The sequence below is a fragment of the Microtus ochrogaster genome, linkage group LG7_11 (assembly GCF_000317375.1).
Source record: "Microtus ochrogaster isolate Prairie Vole_2 linkage group LG7_11, MicOch1.0, whole genome shotgun sequence".
NCBI classification, from domain to species: Eukaryota; Metazoa; Chordata; class Mammalia; order Rodentia; family Cricetidae; genus Microtus; species Microtus ochrogaster.
In genome coordinates this window covers 18,787,089-18,805,848 of record NC_022032.1, presented here as the reverse complement: position 1 = coordinate 18,805,848, position 18,760 = coordinate 18,787,089, and the positions used below count along the sequence as shown (strand labels likewise).

The 18,760-nt window shown below is 38.5% G+C and overlaps 1 protein-coding gene across 1 annotated transcript; it reads left to right on the top strand.

The window, feature by feature from the left end:
• Positions 1-5,029: 5,029 nt before the first annotated feature.
• Tlr3 (toll like receptor 3) lies at positions 5,030-17,101 on the top strand. The gene is made up of 4 exons (XM_026786961.1): positions 5,030-5,473; positions 11,538-11,729; positions 14,346-16,198; positions 16,424-17,101. The coding sequence occupies exons 1-4, from the start codon at positions 5,030-5,032 to the stop codon at positions 16,650-16,652; spliced, it is 2,718 nt and encodes a 905-aa protein (XP_026642762.1). The 3' UTR covers positions 16,653-17,101.
• The last annotated feature ends 1,659 nt before the right edge of the window (positions 17,102-18,760 follow it).

Here is an 18,760-nt window from a genome sequence, read left to right as displayed (position 1 = left end):
GTGTCTTTGCCTGTATCAAACAGCTGTTTCCTTTCTTTTCTTAGTTGCTCAGCTGACAGTGGAGTTTGGAATTTAACATATTTTTCCCCCAAATGTTTTAAAAGCTTTCCTTTACTATTGCTGAAAAGTTATTCATAAAAAATGAATCTCTTTCCTTAGGAAGTAATTGATGATATGATCGCCTTATAAAATGTTTAGGATTTGTGCCCCCCTTCTCTGAGTGTGTCTGTGAGTCTGTGTGTTGGGGGGGGGTCACTATTCTGAATTTCCGATATTCTGTTCATGATTTCTTCTTTTCCCCACCCATTCTGCTTTCTTGGCACTTAGTGGATTTTCTCTCTCTCGCTCGCTCAATGAAGTATGTTTTCAGCTTCGGAATATCTTTCAGGGATACAGTTAGTAAATGCATTGATCCTCAGTAATTCTAATTTTTATTCACATCCTTTCCAGAAGGGTAGGTGTTCCCTAAACACCTAGAGCTAGAATATCTTACAGGGATTGTATCCATAAACTGGTAAGGAGAGGAGAGAAACCTTATGGTCCTGGGAGGAAAACTTGTTAGTTGTCTGTCCCAATATTTGCCACTGATCTGTACTGTAAGCTTTATGATAGGTACATATGTATAAAAACATAGTAAATATCATGTGCTCACTCTGGGGCATGAACCATGGCCTTTGAGGGAATCGGGAGTCCATTTTTTGAAACACACATCACAGGTAAACGTCAAAACTAATGCATCCGATAAAGGCGGTTGTATGTAGGAGAATGAATAAGATTCCATCCTGAGGCGATAAGATTGGTCTGTAGGGAGAGCAGTGGTCACTTCTGGGAGCAATGGAGGAAGCTAACTGGGAAGGGACAGAGGAATTCTCTGGATTTGAGTTACACAGAGTCATGCATTTGCCCAAAGCCAGGGAATGTACACGTAAAACGCCTACGTGTTGTTACGTGAAAATTTACATTGGATAAAAAAATTCTGTGTAAGAAATGCTGAAACTATTGGTGAAAAAGAAATCTGTTCAGGGAGAAGATTGATGTTTGCAGGACGTGTTTGTGAGCTGATGATGCAGGTGTTTAGATCGATTATTATATCTGTAATAACGCAAACATATTTATGGTAAAGTTCCTTGGATTGTCTAGGATATTTAAGAATACTTTTTTGCTTCTCTCTCTCTCTCTCTCTCTCTCTCTCTCTCTCTCTCTCTCTTTCTCTTTGTTTTGTTTTAAGACAAGGTTTTACTCTGTAGCCTTTGCTGGCCTGGAAATTACCCTGTAGACCAGACTCACAGAGATCCATCTGCCTTTGCTCCCCCACCCCCCACAAGTACTTCCGGGATTAAAAATCTAAGATAATCATATCTGGCCCTATTTAAGATTTTTTTTTCAAAATATTCAGAATGTGTTAAAACCATATATTGGAAAACCATACACTGGAACATTTTATAGCAATAAAATGATAAATATTAAAGCACAATGAGATGTGGATTTATCTTACAAACCTCATATGGAGCAAAGAAAAAGTAATAGATCCCAAAATGATACACATATTACCCTTTTAGCTGTGGGGTGTGTTCTAGGATGGTAGTGAGTGCCTAGGGCATCAGGAGCATCCAAGCCTACCTGTGCCAACTTACCTGTACATACACGTCTATAGTGAAGCTTAACGATAGACCCATTTTTGACATAATCTGGTAAAAGTTATATGGCTTTTCTGACTCTGTCTCCCCCCTCCTCTCTCTTCTCCCTAAAAATGTCCCAGTTCCTCATTGCATTGTGGGAATATTTTTGCATCATGGCTGTCACAAGCCATTGAAACTGTAGAATGTAAACTGTGCTAATGAGGGACTAGTGTAATATAATATTAATATTTTATTAATACTTAACACAAAGACAGGTGGCCTTTAATATAGGAAATAGTGTTTGTGTTTAGGAAGAATGAAGAAATTCATGGGGTGAGGGAGATTTCTAAAGCACTGGAGAAACCTTGCTTTCTTGATTTGAGTAGTGATTCCAGAGCTATAGCCATTTGTGAAAATTCAATAATTTTCACATTTATGATTTGTCTGCTGTTTTGCATACATTTAAAATACAATTGCTAAAATAAAAACCAACCAGGGTAGGTCTTGTGTGCAAAGCTAAGCTTACATCTAAGAACATAAAATAAAAAGAAGAGGGCAAATGTAAAACCCAAGATAAGGACAGGACTATACAGGATGACCAATGTCTGCCTGAAAGCAGCTCCAGCAGAGAGACTAGAGAAAGCATAGGAAAGGAAATTATCATAGAAGAAAATTATAAAAGTTGAGGGAAAAGTGAGCCTTCAGACTGAAACAAATAGCAATAGACACACCTTGAAGAAAAGAGATAACTTGAAATATCCTTGTGAAATTTTGCATTACCACACTTAAAGAAAAGACATTAAAATATATAAGGAGAAACTGTTAATAAAAAAAAAATCTTCATATAAAGGAAGAGAAGTTGGATGAGTGTCAGACCCGTTAACAATCCTAGAGAGTCAGAGATTAGGAGATGGTGCCTTCATGATTTTGTGTGGAATGCATTTTTAGATTTATTCTTATGTGTTTTTCTGCGTCTGTGGTTGTGCACTATGTACATGCCTTCGTGTACGTGGAGGCCAGGAAAGAATGAAGATTCCCTAAAACTGGAGTTACAGATGATTGCAAGCAGCCATGCAGATGCTGAGAATTGAACCCTGATCTTTTAGAAGAACAAAAAGTACTCTTAGTTGCTAAGACATTTTTTTTTCTAGTCCCATGGTATTTGAGGTTAATAATATTCCTATATGAAAAAGCACAACAAAGCTCGATACTTTGTTCAATTAGTATATGCTAATAAAAGTTAATGAAAAAGAAATCTGTACTTCAAATAAGCCATGTATCAAAATTATTAAAGACACAAAGACCCAAGATCAAACTTTTAAAGGTCTTCGGATTTTGTCAATAATGTACAACCAAATGCTTTGACTCGTTTCTTTTCATTCTTAAGACACATTCTTAAGTACAACAACCCAAGAGCATCTCAGAACCCAGAACTTTCTCTTTGGTTTTAAAAGTAAAATCAAAAGCAGTTAGACAGGACTCTGGACTCTGCAGATGGTCTTGTGTCACTGGCTGGGAACAATGCAGGTTGTCACAGCTGTGAGGGGAACCACCTGCAGTTTATGCTCAACCAATGGAAGTTAACTGAGCAGTTTTGTGACACCTGCTGAGTATTCATGGAGCCCCTTATATTTCAAATACTCCACCCACTTTGCTGTTTCTACTGCTGCCATCTTGTCTAGTACTTGGCTACGACAAATTTGGGTTTTTCATTATGGATTAAAATATTACAAGACAGAGCATAGTTAAAATCACGTGCTCTTATAAATAAAAACTTTCAAAACTGTTTGAATTTGAAAACTAAACTTATAGAATCATGTTCTCTTAACTCCCAGTGTTATTACTCTGACTGAATAATGGTTTCAATATCACATGGCTATATTCTGAGAACCAGGAGGTCAGCTCAGTTGGTCTCCTTTGATCCTCACAGTTCCCTTTGGAGAATTTCATCTAGATCTGAGAGATGATCTGACTTGTCCAAAGCTGCAGAACAGAAGCACCATTATATGAATGCAGGTCACGTTATTCCAGGATCTGCTCTCTTTACTGCGTTTCTCCAAGTTGCACTGCTTCTTCAGAGCATATTGACTGAAATAAATATATATTATGAATGAGATTTCTTGGCTTTAGGATTTTCTAACCAATTTAGACAAAATGTTTCTCCTTGCTCATAGTTACAGACCCCAAACCCTACCGTTTCATATCTTAGTAATATCAACCGATACTGTACTAACAGTTACATTCCTGTAAGGATGGAGGGATGCGGTACAGACCAGAGAGCATGTGTCTCTTGTGCCACAAAGGAAGGCATCAAGAAATTCTGTGTAGGGCTGGAGAGATGGCTCAGAGGTTAAGAGCACTGACTGCTCTTCCAGAAGTCCTGAGTTCAATTCCCAGCAACCACGTGGTGGCTCACAACCATCTGTGATGAGATCTGGCGCCCTCTTCTGGCCTGCAGGCATACATGGAGGGTGAACACTGTGTACATAATAAATAAATCTTAAAAAAAAAATCTGTGTAGTCAGCAAATCAAGAAATATAGTCCTTGAAATTATGCTTGCAACACAGTGCTAGATGAAGATAAACCTAAGTATAGAAAACTAGTAAAGAAAGAGAGAGAATGGTCTAGTTAAACGCCTAACATTTAGAGTAGGGCAGAGTTGTTTCACATCAGTAACTACAGACATGAGCCTGAGAGTATTATTGCCGTGAAATACATCAGACAAAGGAAGACAAAATTCACATTTTTTTCCTATGAAAGGTGAACTGGTAGAAGCTGTGGGTACCGGAGGCCAAGAACAGTGCAAGCAGCCAGAGAAGAGAGAAGGTGGCTAGCAAAAGTTAGGGTGCAGCTGAAATTCAGAAATCACTGGATGATTATGGCTAAAAGTGGTTAATTATATATTTCAAAGTAACTATGAAAAAGGGTCTTAACTGTTCACAACCCAGAGAACTGATAAACTTGAAAATCACTCTGCCCTGCTGACTATGCATCATACACAATACTGAAATAGTCATCTATTCTAGAAGTGTGTGTAATTATTCTGTGTTGATAAAAATAATTTCAAGGTGAGATTTTTGCCTGGAGTTCACTTGGAGATAGTTTTAAAAAGTAGGCAATATAACAATTGAGCAAATAACCATAAATTCAAGAAAATGGCATGACTTGAGTTCTTTATCTCTGTGGTGAGGGAAGATGAGAAAGAAGTATCTGCAGTTTATCTCACTTATTGGTGTTATTTGATTTTTTCTGCCTGGTGCATCCCTTATATGGTATATAACTGCACGGTGCAAAAGTTATTAAAAGATCTTTTATAGATTTGGGTGATACATTTAAAAAGAATACACCAAAGGGTATGGAAGCATGGTATTAATCAATGCCTTTTATATTTCCTCTATAGGGCAGAATCATGAAAGGGTGTTCATCCTTTCTAATATACTCCCTTGGGGGACTTTTTTCCCTATGGATTCTTGGTGTGTCTTCCACAAACCAATGTACTGTGAGGCATGAGGTAGCTGACTGTAGCCATCTGAAGCTGACACACATCCCTGCCGACCTTCCTGCCAACATAACAGTGCTGAATCTTACCCACAACCAACTCAGAAGTTTACCACATACCAATGTTACAAGATACAGCCAACTTGCTATCTTGGATGCAGGATTTAACACCATCTCAAAACTGGAGCCTGAACTGTGCCAAACACTCCCTTTATTGAAAGTCTTGAACCTGCAACACAATGAGCTGTCTCAGATTTCCGATAAAACTTTCGTCTTCTGCAGGAACCTGACAGAACTCTACCTAATGTCTAACTCAATACACAAAATTAAAAGCAACCCTTTCAGAAACCAGAAGGTAAGATGCATGTGTTTCTTTTGTTCTAAGAAATGCAAATATTATCTACAGTTACATGAAGTTAAGTTTTTAAGTTACTGAATCATCAAAGTCTATATAGATATCAAGGTAAGGGCATAAATGCTGATCAACCCTCTTCATGACTGCTGGGTTACACCTCTGCATGTGGGTATTGGGATATAAATCTGCTCAAAATTACAGTCTTAAGTCAATTTGAACGTTAAGAGAGCTTCCTCTCTTGCGTTGTCTCATTTGAAATAGGACACACAAGAGAGACATCATGACCAGAAATGCATCTGCCTATCCCATGGGGAACATAGAAAATAAACTCGGGGTGCTTCTGAATTTAGGAGGTGAATAAGAAACACAATGAGTTCAAATTCTGACTTAAATACAAGTAACAAGTTGATACAATGGTAAAAGAGACTGTTGGGATAAATACTGCCTACTCTTTGGAGCTTAAAAAATCTTGGAACATTGCCTTTTCAATGAGTTCTGCCTTTTCTTTTAAATCTTTGCTTAAATTTTAAATCAGTGACAAGGGTGTGTGTTATTTGGTGGGTAACCTCAGCAACCCTTAAGTGCATTCTTTAAACCAAAGCCATTTGCAAATTGATTTATTGTCTTTAATATATACATTTAATATATATAATATTATTCCTTCTCTGATGCCGAGGACGTAATATATATATACATTTAATATTAATATTAAATGTATATAATATTATATATATACATATATATATATAGTCTTATTCCTTCTCAGATGCCGAGGACATAAGGTAGTAATTTAAGCAGACTGACAAGCGTTGATAAAGTGATGTTTTCCAGTCTTTGAGTATTCTTAAACCATGGCACGCAGGAAATTCCTTTCAAGGCAAAGACCAAAATCTGACCAGAGAAATTACGAGAGAAAGATATTTTTTGTCTTTTTAATGCATGCATGGAAGTCTTATTTCTTTAAGAGAAATTCCGTTCGATTTTCCCTAACAACCACCACTAGTTTTCCTGCTTTTTGCCTGAACTTGAAGCTTACAGGAAGATGCCTTGGTTCTCTGGCTTTTATAATCTTCCGGCTCCTTCTTCCAAGATGTTCTGAGCCTTAACTATAGGGATTGTGTTGTTTTCTTTCTTTCTTTCTTTCTTTTCCTTTTTTTACTTATTTTACAAAAGAAACAAACTATCTTTTTTTTTTCATTATATATACCAATTCAAGTTCCCACTCCCATTCCCTCCACATACCACCCCTCCCACCCTTATCCAATCCTCAGAGAGTGTATGGCACATTGTTTTGGGGAAGGTCCAAGGCCCTCCCTACTATATCTAGGCTGATCAAGGTATACCTCCAAAGAGAATGGGTTCTCAAAAAGCCAGTACGTGCAGTCGTGATAAATCCTGGTGCCACTGTCAGTGGCCCCTCAGTCTGCCCCAGCCATGCAACTGTCAACCACATTCAGAGGGACTAGTTTGGCCCTATGCTTGTTCCTTCCCAGTCTGGCTGGAGTTTGTGAGCTCCCATTAGCACCAGTAAACTGTTTCAGTGGGTGTACGCATCATGGTCTGGACCTCTTTGCTCATATTCTCATTCCTTCCACTCTTCAACTGGACCTTGGGAGCTCAGTCTAGTGCTCCGATGTGGCTCCCTGCCCCTGTTTCCATCAGTGGCTGGACAAGGGTTCTATGGTGATATTTAAGATATTCATCAGTCTGACTACAGGGCAAGTCAAGATCAGGCCCTCTCTCCTCTACTACTTAGGGTCCCAGCTGAGGTCATCCCTGTGGATTCCTGGGAATTTCTCCAGAACCAGGTTCCTTGCTAACCCTATAATGGCTCCCTCAATCAAGATATCTCTCTCCCTGTTCTCATCTCTGTCCCTCCTCCCTCTCGACTGTCCCATTCCTTCAAGTTCTTTTCACCCCTCCCCTTTCCTCCTCCTCTTCCCCTTCTACCCTCTATTTTCTCCCCATCCCCATGCTCCCAATTTTGTCAGTCAATCTTGTCTGTTTGGACTTTCCAGGTGGATCTATATATGTTTTTCTTAGGGTTCACTTATTACTTAGCTTCTCAAGAATCATGAAATATAGGCTCAATATCTTTTGTATATAGCTAATATCCACTTATGAGTGAATACGTACCATATTCACCTTTTTGGATCTGGGTTACCTCACTCAGGATAGTGTTTTCTAATTCCATCCATTTGCATGCAAAATTCAAGATGTCATTTTTTTCTTTTTACCGTTAAGTAGTATTCTAATGTGTAAATGTGCCACATTTTCTTTATCCAGTCTTCAGTTGAGGAGCAGCTAGGTTGTTTCCAGTTTCTGGTTATTACAAATAATGCTGCTCTGAACATAGTTGAAGAAATGTCTTTGTAGCATGGTTGAGCATCTTTTGGGTATATGCCCAAGAGTGGTATTGCTGGATCCTGAGGTAGGTTGATTCCCAATTTTCTGAGAAACCACCATACTGATTTCCAAAGTGGTTGTACAAGTTTATATTCCCACCAGCAATACATGAGTGGAGTGTTCCCTTTACTCCACATCCTCTGCAGCATAAGATACCATTGGTGTTTTTGATCTTAGGCATTCTGACAGGTGTAAGATGGTATCTCGAAGTTGTTTTGATTCGCATTTTCCTGATGGCTAAGAATGTTGAACATTTCCTTGAGTATATTTTGGCCATTTGAGATTCTTCTGTTGAGAATACTCTGTTTAGGTTGGTATCCAATTTTTAAATTGTGTTATTTAGAATTTTGATGTTTAATTTCTTGAGTTTTTTATATATTTTGGAGATCAGTCCATTGTCTGATGTGGGCTTGGTGAAGATCTTTTCCCATTTAGTGAGCTGCCTTTTTGTCTTATTGACTGTGTCCTTTGCTTTACAGAAGCTTCTCAGTTTCAGGAGGTCCCATTTATTTACTGTTGCTCTCAATGTCTGTATTACTGGGGCTATATTTCAGAAGTGGTCTTATGTGATCATATATTGAAAACTACTTCCCACTTTCCCTTCTATCAAGTTTAGTGTGGTCGGATTTATATTAAGGTCTTTAATCCATTTGGACTTAAGTTTTGTGCATGGGGATAGATATGGATCTATTTTTATTCTTCTAAATGTTGACATCGTTAGTCCAGCACAGTTTGTTGAAGATGCTTTCTTTATTCCATTGTATAATTTTAGCTTCTTTGTAAAAAATTAGGTGTTCATAGGTGTATGGATTAATATCTGGGTCTTTGATTCGATTCCATTGGTCAACCTCTCTGTTTTTATGACAGCCCCAAGCTGTTTTCATTACTGTAGCTCTGTAATAGAGATTGACATCAGGGATGGTGATCCCTCTGGAAGTTCCTCTATTGTACAGGATTGTTTTGGCTATTCTGGGCTTTTTGATTTTTCCATATGAATTTGATTATTATTCTTTCAAGGTCCATGAAGAATTGTGTTGGGATTTTGATGGAGATTGAATTGAATATACAGATTGCCTTGTGTAGGATTGCCATTTTTACTATGTTGATCCTACCTATTCACAAGCATGGGAGATCTTTCTACTTTCTGGTATCTTCTTTCTTTCTTCAAAGACTTCAAATAGGTCTTTCACTTCTTTGGTTAGTGTTACCCCCAAGATATTTTATGTTATTTGTGACTATTGTGAAAGGTGATGTTTCTCTGATTTCCTTCTCAGCTTCTTTATCATTTGTATATAGGAGGGCAACTGATTTTTTTTGAGTTGATCTTGTATCCTGCCACACCACTGAAGATATTTATCAGCTATAGGAGTTCTCTGGTAGAGTTTTTGGGATAACTTATATATACTGTCATATCATCTGCAGATAACAAAAGTTTGACTTCTTCCTTTCTAATTTGAATTCCCTTGATTTCCTTTTGTTGTCTTATTGCTATAGCCAGAACTTCAAGAACTATGTTAAAGAGATATGGAGAGAATGGATAGCCTTTTCTTTTCCTGATTTTAATGGAATCACTTTGAGTTTCTTTCCATTTAATTTGATGTTGGTTGTTGGCTTGCTGTGTGTTGGTTTTATTATTATTTAGATATGTTCCTTGTATCCCTGCTCTCTCCAAGACCTTTATCATGAAGGGGTGTTGGATTTTGTCAAGTGAAATGAAATGATCATATCTCTTTTCTTTCAGTTTATTTATATGGTGGATTACATTGATAGATTTTCATATGGTGAACCAGCCCTGTAGCTCTGGGATGAGCCAATTTAATCACGGTGGATGACTTTTTAAAATGTGTTCTTGGATTTGGTACTTTATTGAGTATTTTTGCATCTATGTTCATGAGTAAGATTGGTCTGTAATTCTCTTTCTTGGTTGATCCTCTGTGTAGTTTGGTATCAGGGTAACTGTAGCCTCATAAAAAAGTTTGGCAATGTTCCTTCTGTTTTTATTATGTGGAACACTTTGAGGAGTGTAGATATTAGCTCTTCTTGGAAGTTCTGGTAGAATTCTGCACCAAAACCATCCAGCCCTGGGATTTTTTTTTTTTTTTGGTTGGGAGGTTTTGATGACTTCTATTTCCTTGAAGTTTATAGGTTTATTTAAATTGCTCATCTGGTCTTGATTTAATTTTGTTATATGCTATCTATCTAGAAAATTGTCCATTTCTTTTACGTTTTCCAATTTTGTGGAGTACAGGTTTTTGTAGTATAAACTAATGATTCTCTGAATTTTGTCAGTGTCTGCTGTTATTTGGGTGTTTTCTCTCTGCCTTTTGCTTACTTTGGATAAGGGTTTGTCTATCTTGTTGAATTTCTCAAAGAACCAGCTCTTTGCGTCATTGATTCTTTGTATTATTTTCTTTGTTTCTATTTTGTTGATTTCATCTCTCAATTTGATATTTCCTGTTTTTCACTCCTCCTGGATGAATCTGTTTCTTTTTGTTCTAGAGCTTTCAGGTATGCTGTTAAGTCACTGATGTGAACCTTCTCCATTTTCTTTATGTGGGCACTTAGTGCTATGAACTTACCTCTTAGCACTGCTTTCATAGTGTTCCATAGGTTTGGATACATTGTGCCTTCATTTTCATTGACATCTAGGAAGTCTTTAATTTCTTTCTTTAGTTTTTACTTGACTCAGGAGTGGTTCAGTAGTTCACTGTTCAATTTTCATGAGTTTGTAGGCTCTCTGAGAGTAATATTGTTGTTAAATTCTAACTTTAATCCATGGTGATCGTGATAAGATGCAGGGGATTACTCCAATTTTTTATATCTGTGGAGGTTTGCTTTTTTACCAAGTGTGCGATCAATTTTAGAGCAGGTTCCATGAGGCGCTGAGAAGAAGGTATATTCTTTTGTGTTTGGGTGGAATGTTCTATAGATGTCTGTTAAGTCCATTTGATTAAAGACATCTGTTAGTTCTCTTATTTTTCTGTTAAGTTTCTGTCTGGTTGACTTGTCCATTGGCAAGAGTGGAGTGTGTGGGGTTTGATTGCTATTTAAGTTTTAGTAATGTTTCTTTTACATATGTGGGTGCTCTTGTATTAGGGACATAGATGTTCAGGATTGAGGCCACATCTTTATGGATTGTTCAAGTTCAGGCAAAAAGCAGAAAAACCAGTGATGTTTGTTAGGGAAAATCTAATGGAATTTCTATTAAAGAAATAAGACTTCCATGTATGTATTAAAAAGATAAAATGTGTTTCTCTAGTAAGGCTGACCACTCTGCATTGGACAACCCAATAAGGGGGCTCAACCCTGGGAGAGGCTAAACTTTCTTCTCCCAGCAGCCATTAATACTCTGTAGGTCTTTGTCTAGGGATGGGTCCCCTGGAAATCTACCCCTTTCATGTAACATGTCTTTTGATATTGCCAGGTTTTTTTGTCTTGTTTACGCAGCCATGTATAGGACAGACTGCTTCATAGCAGACTGGTACAAACATTGAGGAAAAATGGGTGAAAAGTTTGTAACAACGATGGTGTTTTTAATTGCAACAAAAGTCCTTCAGCATAATAGAGAGAAAAGTCAATTTTTTCCTTTGAGATACCTCCAAGAGTCATTCAGTTGGAGAGAGTCTCTAATATGCATGTATCTATTTTTCACTCACAGAATTTAATCAAGTTAGATCTGTCGCATAATGGCTTATCATCTACAAAGTTGGGGACTGAGGTCCAACTGGAAAACCTCCAGGAGCTCCTCTTATCGAAAAACAAAATCCTTGCACTAAGAAGTGAAGAACTCGATTTTCTTGGCAATTCTTCTTTACAGAAATTGGACTTGTCATCCAATTCACTTAAAGAGGTAAGAAGTCAAGGACAAACTGCTTCCTAGTCTACCTTTAGGTGTGTGTGGTCTCTAACCACGCTGTACAGCAGGGAATTTAGGATTTCTAGTGAAACGCAGCGATGAGCTCTGCCATGTCTTTAAGACATCCTTCAACCTTTGTTGTTAGGAGCCACTGCCACCTGCACCGAAGAAGGGTTGAAAAATTGCCCGTTGATGGAGCCAACTCTAATTCCCCTGCCATTGCAGAGCTAGTCTTTGATTTCTGAAAAGACTCTGATTTTAGTTTCCTAATTATATAGTGAAAATCAAACTCCTCCTCCCGCCATCTCCACACAAATGAAAACACTATGGTAGTTAAGAGCTCAGGCCTCCTACTTGGCTTAGCCACCCCTACACCCGTGGGCTTTGTGTTTTGATCATCGGGTGATCAGGTACCTCATTCAAGTGATCTGGGCTTCAGCCTTCCAAATCTGAGCTCTTAAAGCGCTACCTCACTGGACTCTAAGGGGAAAGAATTTAGGATTGCATTTGTCCCGCTGCAGTTCTTAGTATAAAACATTCCCTGTAATGAAATATTTCTCAGCTATCTTGCTCCTCTTTGACCTGTGGCCTGCAGCTGAAGTATTTTCATACAAAGCTATGTATATATTACATGCATTTGATAGTCTTATGTTCATTAAATATTGCTCATATGTGTGTGTTTAGAACTGACCACATAGTATTAGATAACCAATTAGGGGCACATCCTGGGGGAAGACTCCCCGGCTCTCACCAGTCATTAATTGCCTGGAACTCTTTTTTTTTTTTTTTTGTAACCTGTCTTTTTTGTCTTTATTTCAATTTTTTTTATAAATTTATTTATTTATTAAAGATTTCTGTCTCTTCCCTGCCACCCAATTCCCTCCCCCTCCCCCAATAAAGTCCCCCTCCCTCGTCAGCCCAAAGAGCAATCAGGGTTCCCTGCCCTGTGGGAAGTCCAAGGAACCCCCTAGGGCATTTACAAGCTGTGAGAAGATGGGAAATCCTTAACACATACGGTTTTACCAAAGCTATTTTTCCGATATAAGACACTGTGCAAAAAATTATTCCAAAAGAATAATGAAATCATTTGTGTATGCTACTCACTTGATTTTTAAAATATTTTTCCGATTAGAACATTTATTGCCATAATCTTATAAAATACATAAACAAGGAGTGTTAATATAAAAATCACTTAAAGTCTACCATCATAAAAACAACACTGCTAGTATTTGTGTATATCTATTTACAATTCTTCTCCAAATAAGTATAAGAAAACCAGCAACAGCTTAATCTTAGAACACTTAACTCAGTACTAACACTGCGAAAATTATTTCTGTATATTTTGTATGATATACAGAATATATGGCTTGGTCTTCTTAATCAACTGATTATTTTTACACAAGAGTATATTAAGACAAAAAAGGGCAGGTGACAGGGTGGCATTTCTGGTATGTTACCCAAGACTATGTTTTTGTAAAAGGGCACCAGAGGGACCCTGGTGGGAGAGAGCCAGAGGCCTCACAGTGGACTGGAGACAAATAAGCTATGCGGGGAGTTTACTGAAAAAGGGGTAAAGGGGAGAGGGGAGGGAAAGAGTAATACAGAGGAAGAGGAAGAAGAGACAGCCTATCTCTTCAGAAGAGCAGCAGGGGGAAAAAAAGAGAGCAGAAATGGGCGGAGCTTGTCTCTTAACCAGACCTTAGTAGCAGCATAGGGGCGTACCTGCCTAGTGATCTAACAGCTATGGGACCCTGAGCTGGCCAGGGTACTGCCTAGGTTCCTCCTGCTAAGTGACAGGGATCAGCATAAGGCCTGAATCCGACAATGCTCTTCACAGCCGTGCAATACTGACTCATGGGGGTAAAATTAATGTCATATGCTTGAACATCTCTCACACAGTAATTAATAATAATAAAAAAACCACCTTAACTTTCAAGGCTGCAAACAATGTTCAGGCAAATGTACCATAATTTAATAATTGTCTGTTTTCATTTTAACTTCCTTTTAAAGAAAAAGAAAAGCACACCTCTTTTCTTATTCCTAGTTAATTTTTGCTCCATTAGCCCAAACTTGTTATAAGCTACATATAAGAAAGCCAAGCCCCTTTGGTCTCAGGTAAGGGCTATGGCTGTCTGGAGTCCCTCTTTTTGTCCCAGGACAGCTGAGGCTTCTGATAATGGAAGAAAGTTGAAAACTCTATCATAAAATAAAGGAAGAAGAAAGCCCGGAAAGACAAAACTCCAGAAGAGAAAATACCATCATGGTCTATTTACTTGTGGCCCCTGAAAACAGTCACTCAGGGTCTGGCCCATGACTATTTCCACACATAGTTTTTTAAATGCAGTTTTTTAAACTGGATCTAGTGTGGTATAGGTAAAATGCTGGGAAATGCAACTTTACCCGGAAGCCTGGGAAGACCCTGGGATGTGGGTGGTAAGGAGATAGGGGGTGGCTACAGGCACGGAGTGAAGAAGGAGCCATTCACTAGAGGGATAGAGTGGGCTGCCCTGCCCAAGTCACATGCTGCAAGGGGCAGGGGCAGGGGAACTGAGCAAAGATGCAGAGCCTGTTACATCTGGGTTTTTTTGTTTGTTTGTTTTGAACCCTCAGTTTTCTCCAGGGTGTTTTCATGCAATTGGCAAGTTATCTGCTCTCTTTTTGAACAATGCTCAACTAGACCACCAGCTCACAGAGAAGCTTTGTTGGGAACTTTCAGGCACAAGCATCCAGAATCTCTCTCTGGCTAACAATCAGCTTCTTGCAACCAGAGGCACCACGTTGTCTGGACTGAATCTGACAAATCTCACCTGGCTTGACCTTTCCTACAACAGCCTCCACGATATCGGTAACGATTCCTTCTCTTGGCTCCCACACCTCAGGTACCTGTCTCTGGACTACAATAATATCCAGAGTTTGTCTTCTCGCTCTTTTTACGGACTTTCCAATCTGAGGTACCTGAATTTGAAGCGAGCGTTTGCTAAACAAAGTATTTCCCTTGCTTCACACCCCAGGATCGACGATTTTTCCTTTCAGTGGCTAAAATGTTTGGAATATCTCAACATGGACGATAATAATATTCCGAGTACAAAAAGCAATACGTTCACGGGCTTGGTGAGTCTGAAGTACCTAAGTCTTTCCAAAACTTTCACAAGTTTGCAAACTTTAACCAATGAAACTTTCATATCCCTTGCTCATTCTCCTTTGTCCACCCTCAATTTAACGAAAAACCACATCTCAAAAATAGCAAGTGGTGCTTTCTCTTGGTTGGGCCAACTCAGGATTCTTGATCTTGGCCTTAATGAAATTGAGCAAGAACTCACAGGCCAGGAGTGGAAAGGTCTGAGAAATATATTTGAGATCTACCTGTCCTATAACAAAAATCTCCAACTGACTAGCAATTCCTTTGCTTTGGTTCCCAGTCTTCAACGGCTGATGCTCAGGAGGACGGCACTTAAAAATGTGGAGCTGTCCCCTTCGCCTTTCCGCCCGCTTGGTAACTTGACCATTCTGGACTTAAGCAACAACAACATAGCCAACATAAACGAGGACTTGTTGGAGGGTCTTGAAAATCTCGAAATTCTGGATATTCAGCACAACAACTTAGCAAGGCTCTGGAAGCATGCAAACCCTGGCGGTCCTGTGAATTTCCTGAAGGGCCTATCTCACCTCCATATCCTGAATCTAGAATCTAACGGCTTTGATGAAATCCCAGTCGCGGTGTTCAAGAACTTATTTGAGCTGAAGAGCATCAATCTAGGGCTGAATAATTTGAACGTACTTCTACCGTCTACTTTTGATGACCAGACGTCTCTAAGGGCATTGAATCTTCAGAAGAACCTCATCACGTCAGTTGAGAAGGATGTTTTTGGGCCAGCTTTCCAGAACCTAAATAGTTTAGATATGCGCTTTAATCCATTCGATTGTACCTGTGAAAGTATTGCCTGGTTTGTGAACTGGATTAACCAGACCCATACTAACATCGCTGAGCTACGCACTCATTACCTCTGCAATACTCCACCGCAGTATCATGGCTTCCCAGTGATGCTTTTTGATAAATCATCCTGTAAAGACAGTGCCCCGTTCAAACTCCTTTTCATGATTAGTACCACTGGACTCATGGTTTTTATACTTTCGGCGTTGCTCGTTCACTTTGAGGGCTGGAGGATATCTTTTTACTGGAATGTTTTAGTACACCGGGTTCTTGGTTTCAAGGAAATCGAAGCACAGCCTGAACAGTTTGAATACACAGCATACATCATCCATGCCTATAAAGACAGAGACTGGGTTTGGGAACACTTCTCCCCAATGGAAGAACAAGACCAAACTCTTAAATTTTGTCTAGAAGAAAGGGACTTTGAAGCAGGTGTCCTGGGACTTGAAGCCATCGTCAATAGCATCAAAAGAAGCAGAAAAGTCATTTTCGTTATAACAAACCATCTATTAAATGACCCTCTGTGCAGAAGGTAGGGGATTTGTGAAGGTCTCATGTCTGCACTCGTTTTTCAACTGACCTTGCAAAATCGCTACATTCACAATTCATAAAATTCGTAACAACAAAATTGATGGGGGGGATTCTAGTTTTTAGTGAAAGTGCAAATAAAATTCCAGAAATAATTTTAGATTGTTATGCTTTTAACGTTTAACAACTATGTTAATTACCTAACTATTCATTCTCATCTTTTGTTTAGATTCAAGGTTCACCACGCAGTTCAGCAAGCCATTGAGCAAAATCTGGATTCAATTATATTGATTTTTCTTCAGAATATTCCAGATTATAAACTAAACCACGCACTCTGCTTGCGAAGAGGAATGTTTAAGTCTCGCTGCATCTTGAACTGGCCAGTTCAGAAAGAACGGATAAGTGCCTTTCATCATAAATTGCAAGTAGTACTTGGGTCACGGAATTCAGCGCATTAAATTGTTTGTGCAGATTAAGTTGCTAAAGAGATAGATCCAATTTATAAAGGGAGATCAAAAATCTGAGTTTTACTTGAAAGTTTTGTATGTTTATTTATATGCATAGATGGTGATGTTGTATCATAATCAAATCTCGTTTTTTGAAATGTTTTTTTTTAATTTCAGGTCTCTTGTCAAAAACTGATTTATTTATCCACTCCAAATAAATACCTGGGGAGCTAAGTGCATCCTCTATTAATATGAATTCACAGTTGATTTCTGAAGTGTATCATGCCTTCTAGGGGGTTTTAAAATTGTCTTTATATGAGTAAAACTGAGAGTTTTATAGGGGTGTGTGTGCATGTGTGTGTGTGTATTTTTTAAATACGAGGTTTTACTATGTAACTCTGGTGACCTAGAATTTACTATGCCAGAGTCTGGCCTTGAACTCATGAAATCATAAAGATCTGCCTGCCTCTATTTGATGCTTTTTTCTTTTCTTCTTCTTTTTTTCTGATACAAGACTTCTTTCTCTGTTTAACAGCCCTAGCTGTCCTGAAACTAGCTCTTGAAGACCAGGTTGGCCTCAAACCCACAGAGATCCGCCTACCTCTGCTGCCGGAGTGCTGGGATTAAAGGTGTGCACCACCACTGCCCTGCTTGAGTGATGTTTTTAAAGGCATGCAACACCAAACCCAGTAAACGAGATTTTATAATACTCACATTTTGAGATATTTATAGAATGCAAGATAATTGCTTTTATGGTACAAGGCTACTTCAATGCTAACAAGAGTGAAAATATTTAGAAACAGTTGGGTTTTTTTTTTTTCAGTTAAAAAGCTTTGTATTTTATTTGATGTTTGTTTTGATAGATGTTAGGTAGCTTTTAAATCTGCATACCCAATAGCAGAATATTTTCATAATCTCCATGGTGTAACAGGAACCCAGATGTTAACACGACTGTCCCCATGATGGAAGTACCATTTAGGCCATAAAATTCAGCATGAAGACAGCACCATCAGCCAAGATGAAAACAAAGACCTAATTCATCACAGTTCTGGGAAACTCTCTAAATGCAGTAACCTTGCTTTTTGGCTTCTGTAGTTCTGCTTCTGGCTAACTACTCCTAACTGAAGTATGTCAACACAGAATATGTTTTTTATGCTTAAAAGCTCACTCTGAGAATGGCTTGGAGCTATCCACACTGGTATCCCAAACACCCAGCGTGGTCACTGGCTTGCTAATAAAGACTTTCTATTGGCTTAAACCCATGTCCAGACAATCTTTTCTGGTGGATACCCCACAACAGGTGACTGTTATTACTTGATAAAATAGATGCTAGAACAAATACTTGTATTTTCCTAATATTTCTGTGTCTTTTGCAAGAGAATTTAAATACTTTTATTAACTATATTATAGAAAGGCTTGTTCTTGAACACTGGTCAATAGACTGCTTTTATGGAAAACAGCATTTCCCTCCCTGGGTCACAGACGTTTGAGGTGACTTTGATCGAATCAGTTGGTCTCGGTGGGGTTCTTGAACTCCTTACCTACAAAATTGTGATATATAAAATCTCAAATAATTAGAGATAATGATTTTGATATAATATATTGAAATATATAACATATATGGAATATTCCATATGGATATGTTATACCATGAAATGATATACAATAGATAACTTAGTCCCTAAGAAAAGACTGTTAGATTATGTTTTATTTTTAGTAAAAAATAGAGCCTTTACTGTAGCATGAATTCTAATTGGTCTTAATAAAAACACAGAGTCAGATGTTAAGGGTTGAAAGTTGAAAGATCAAAGAAGCAGAGAAGCTGGCCACTAGGTCTTACCTCTACAAAATCCTCATACCAAATGGGGTATCCTTCTATACAAGTCCTTAGACTGAATGCTAAGAGCTCTTGTCTCCTCCCGCCTTGTATTTCTCTCTCTGCCCAGCCAAATTCCTTCCTGGCTCCATCTCCCTAGTGCTGGGATTAAAGGCGTGTGACTCCCAAGTACTGGCATTGTGAGCTACCATTGTCTGGCTCTGTTTCTCTTTTAATTCAATCTTGTGTAGCTCTGGGTGGCCTTGAACTCACAGAGATCTGCCTGCCTCTGACTTCAGAGTTC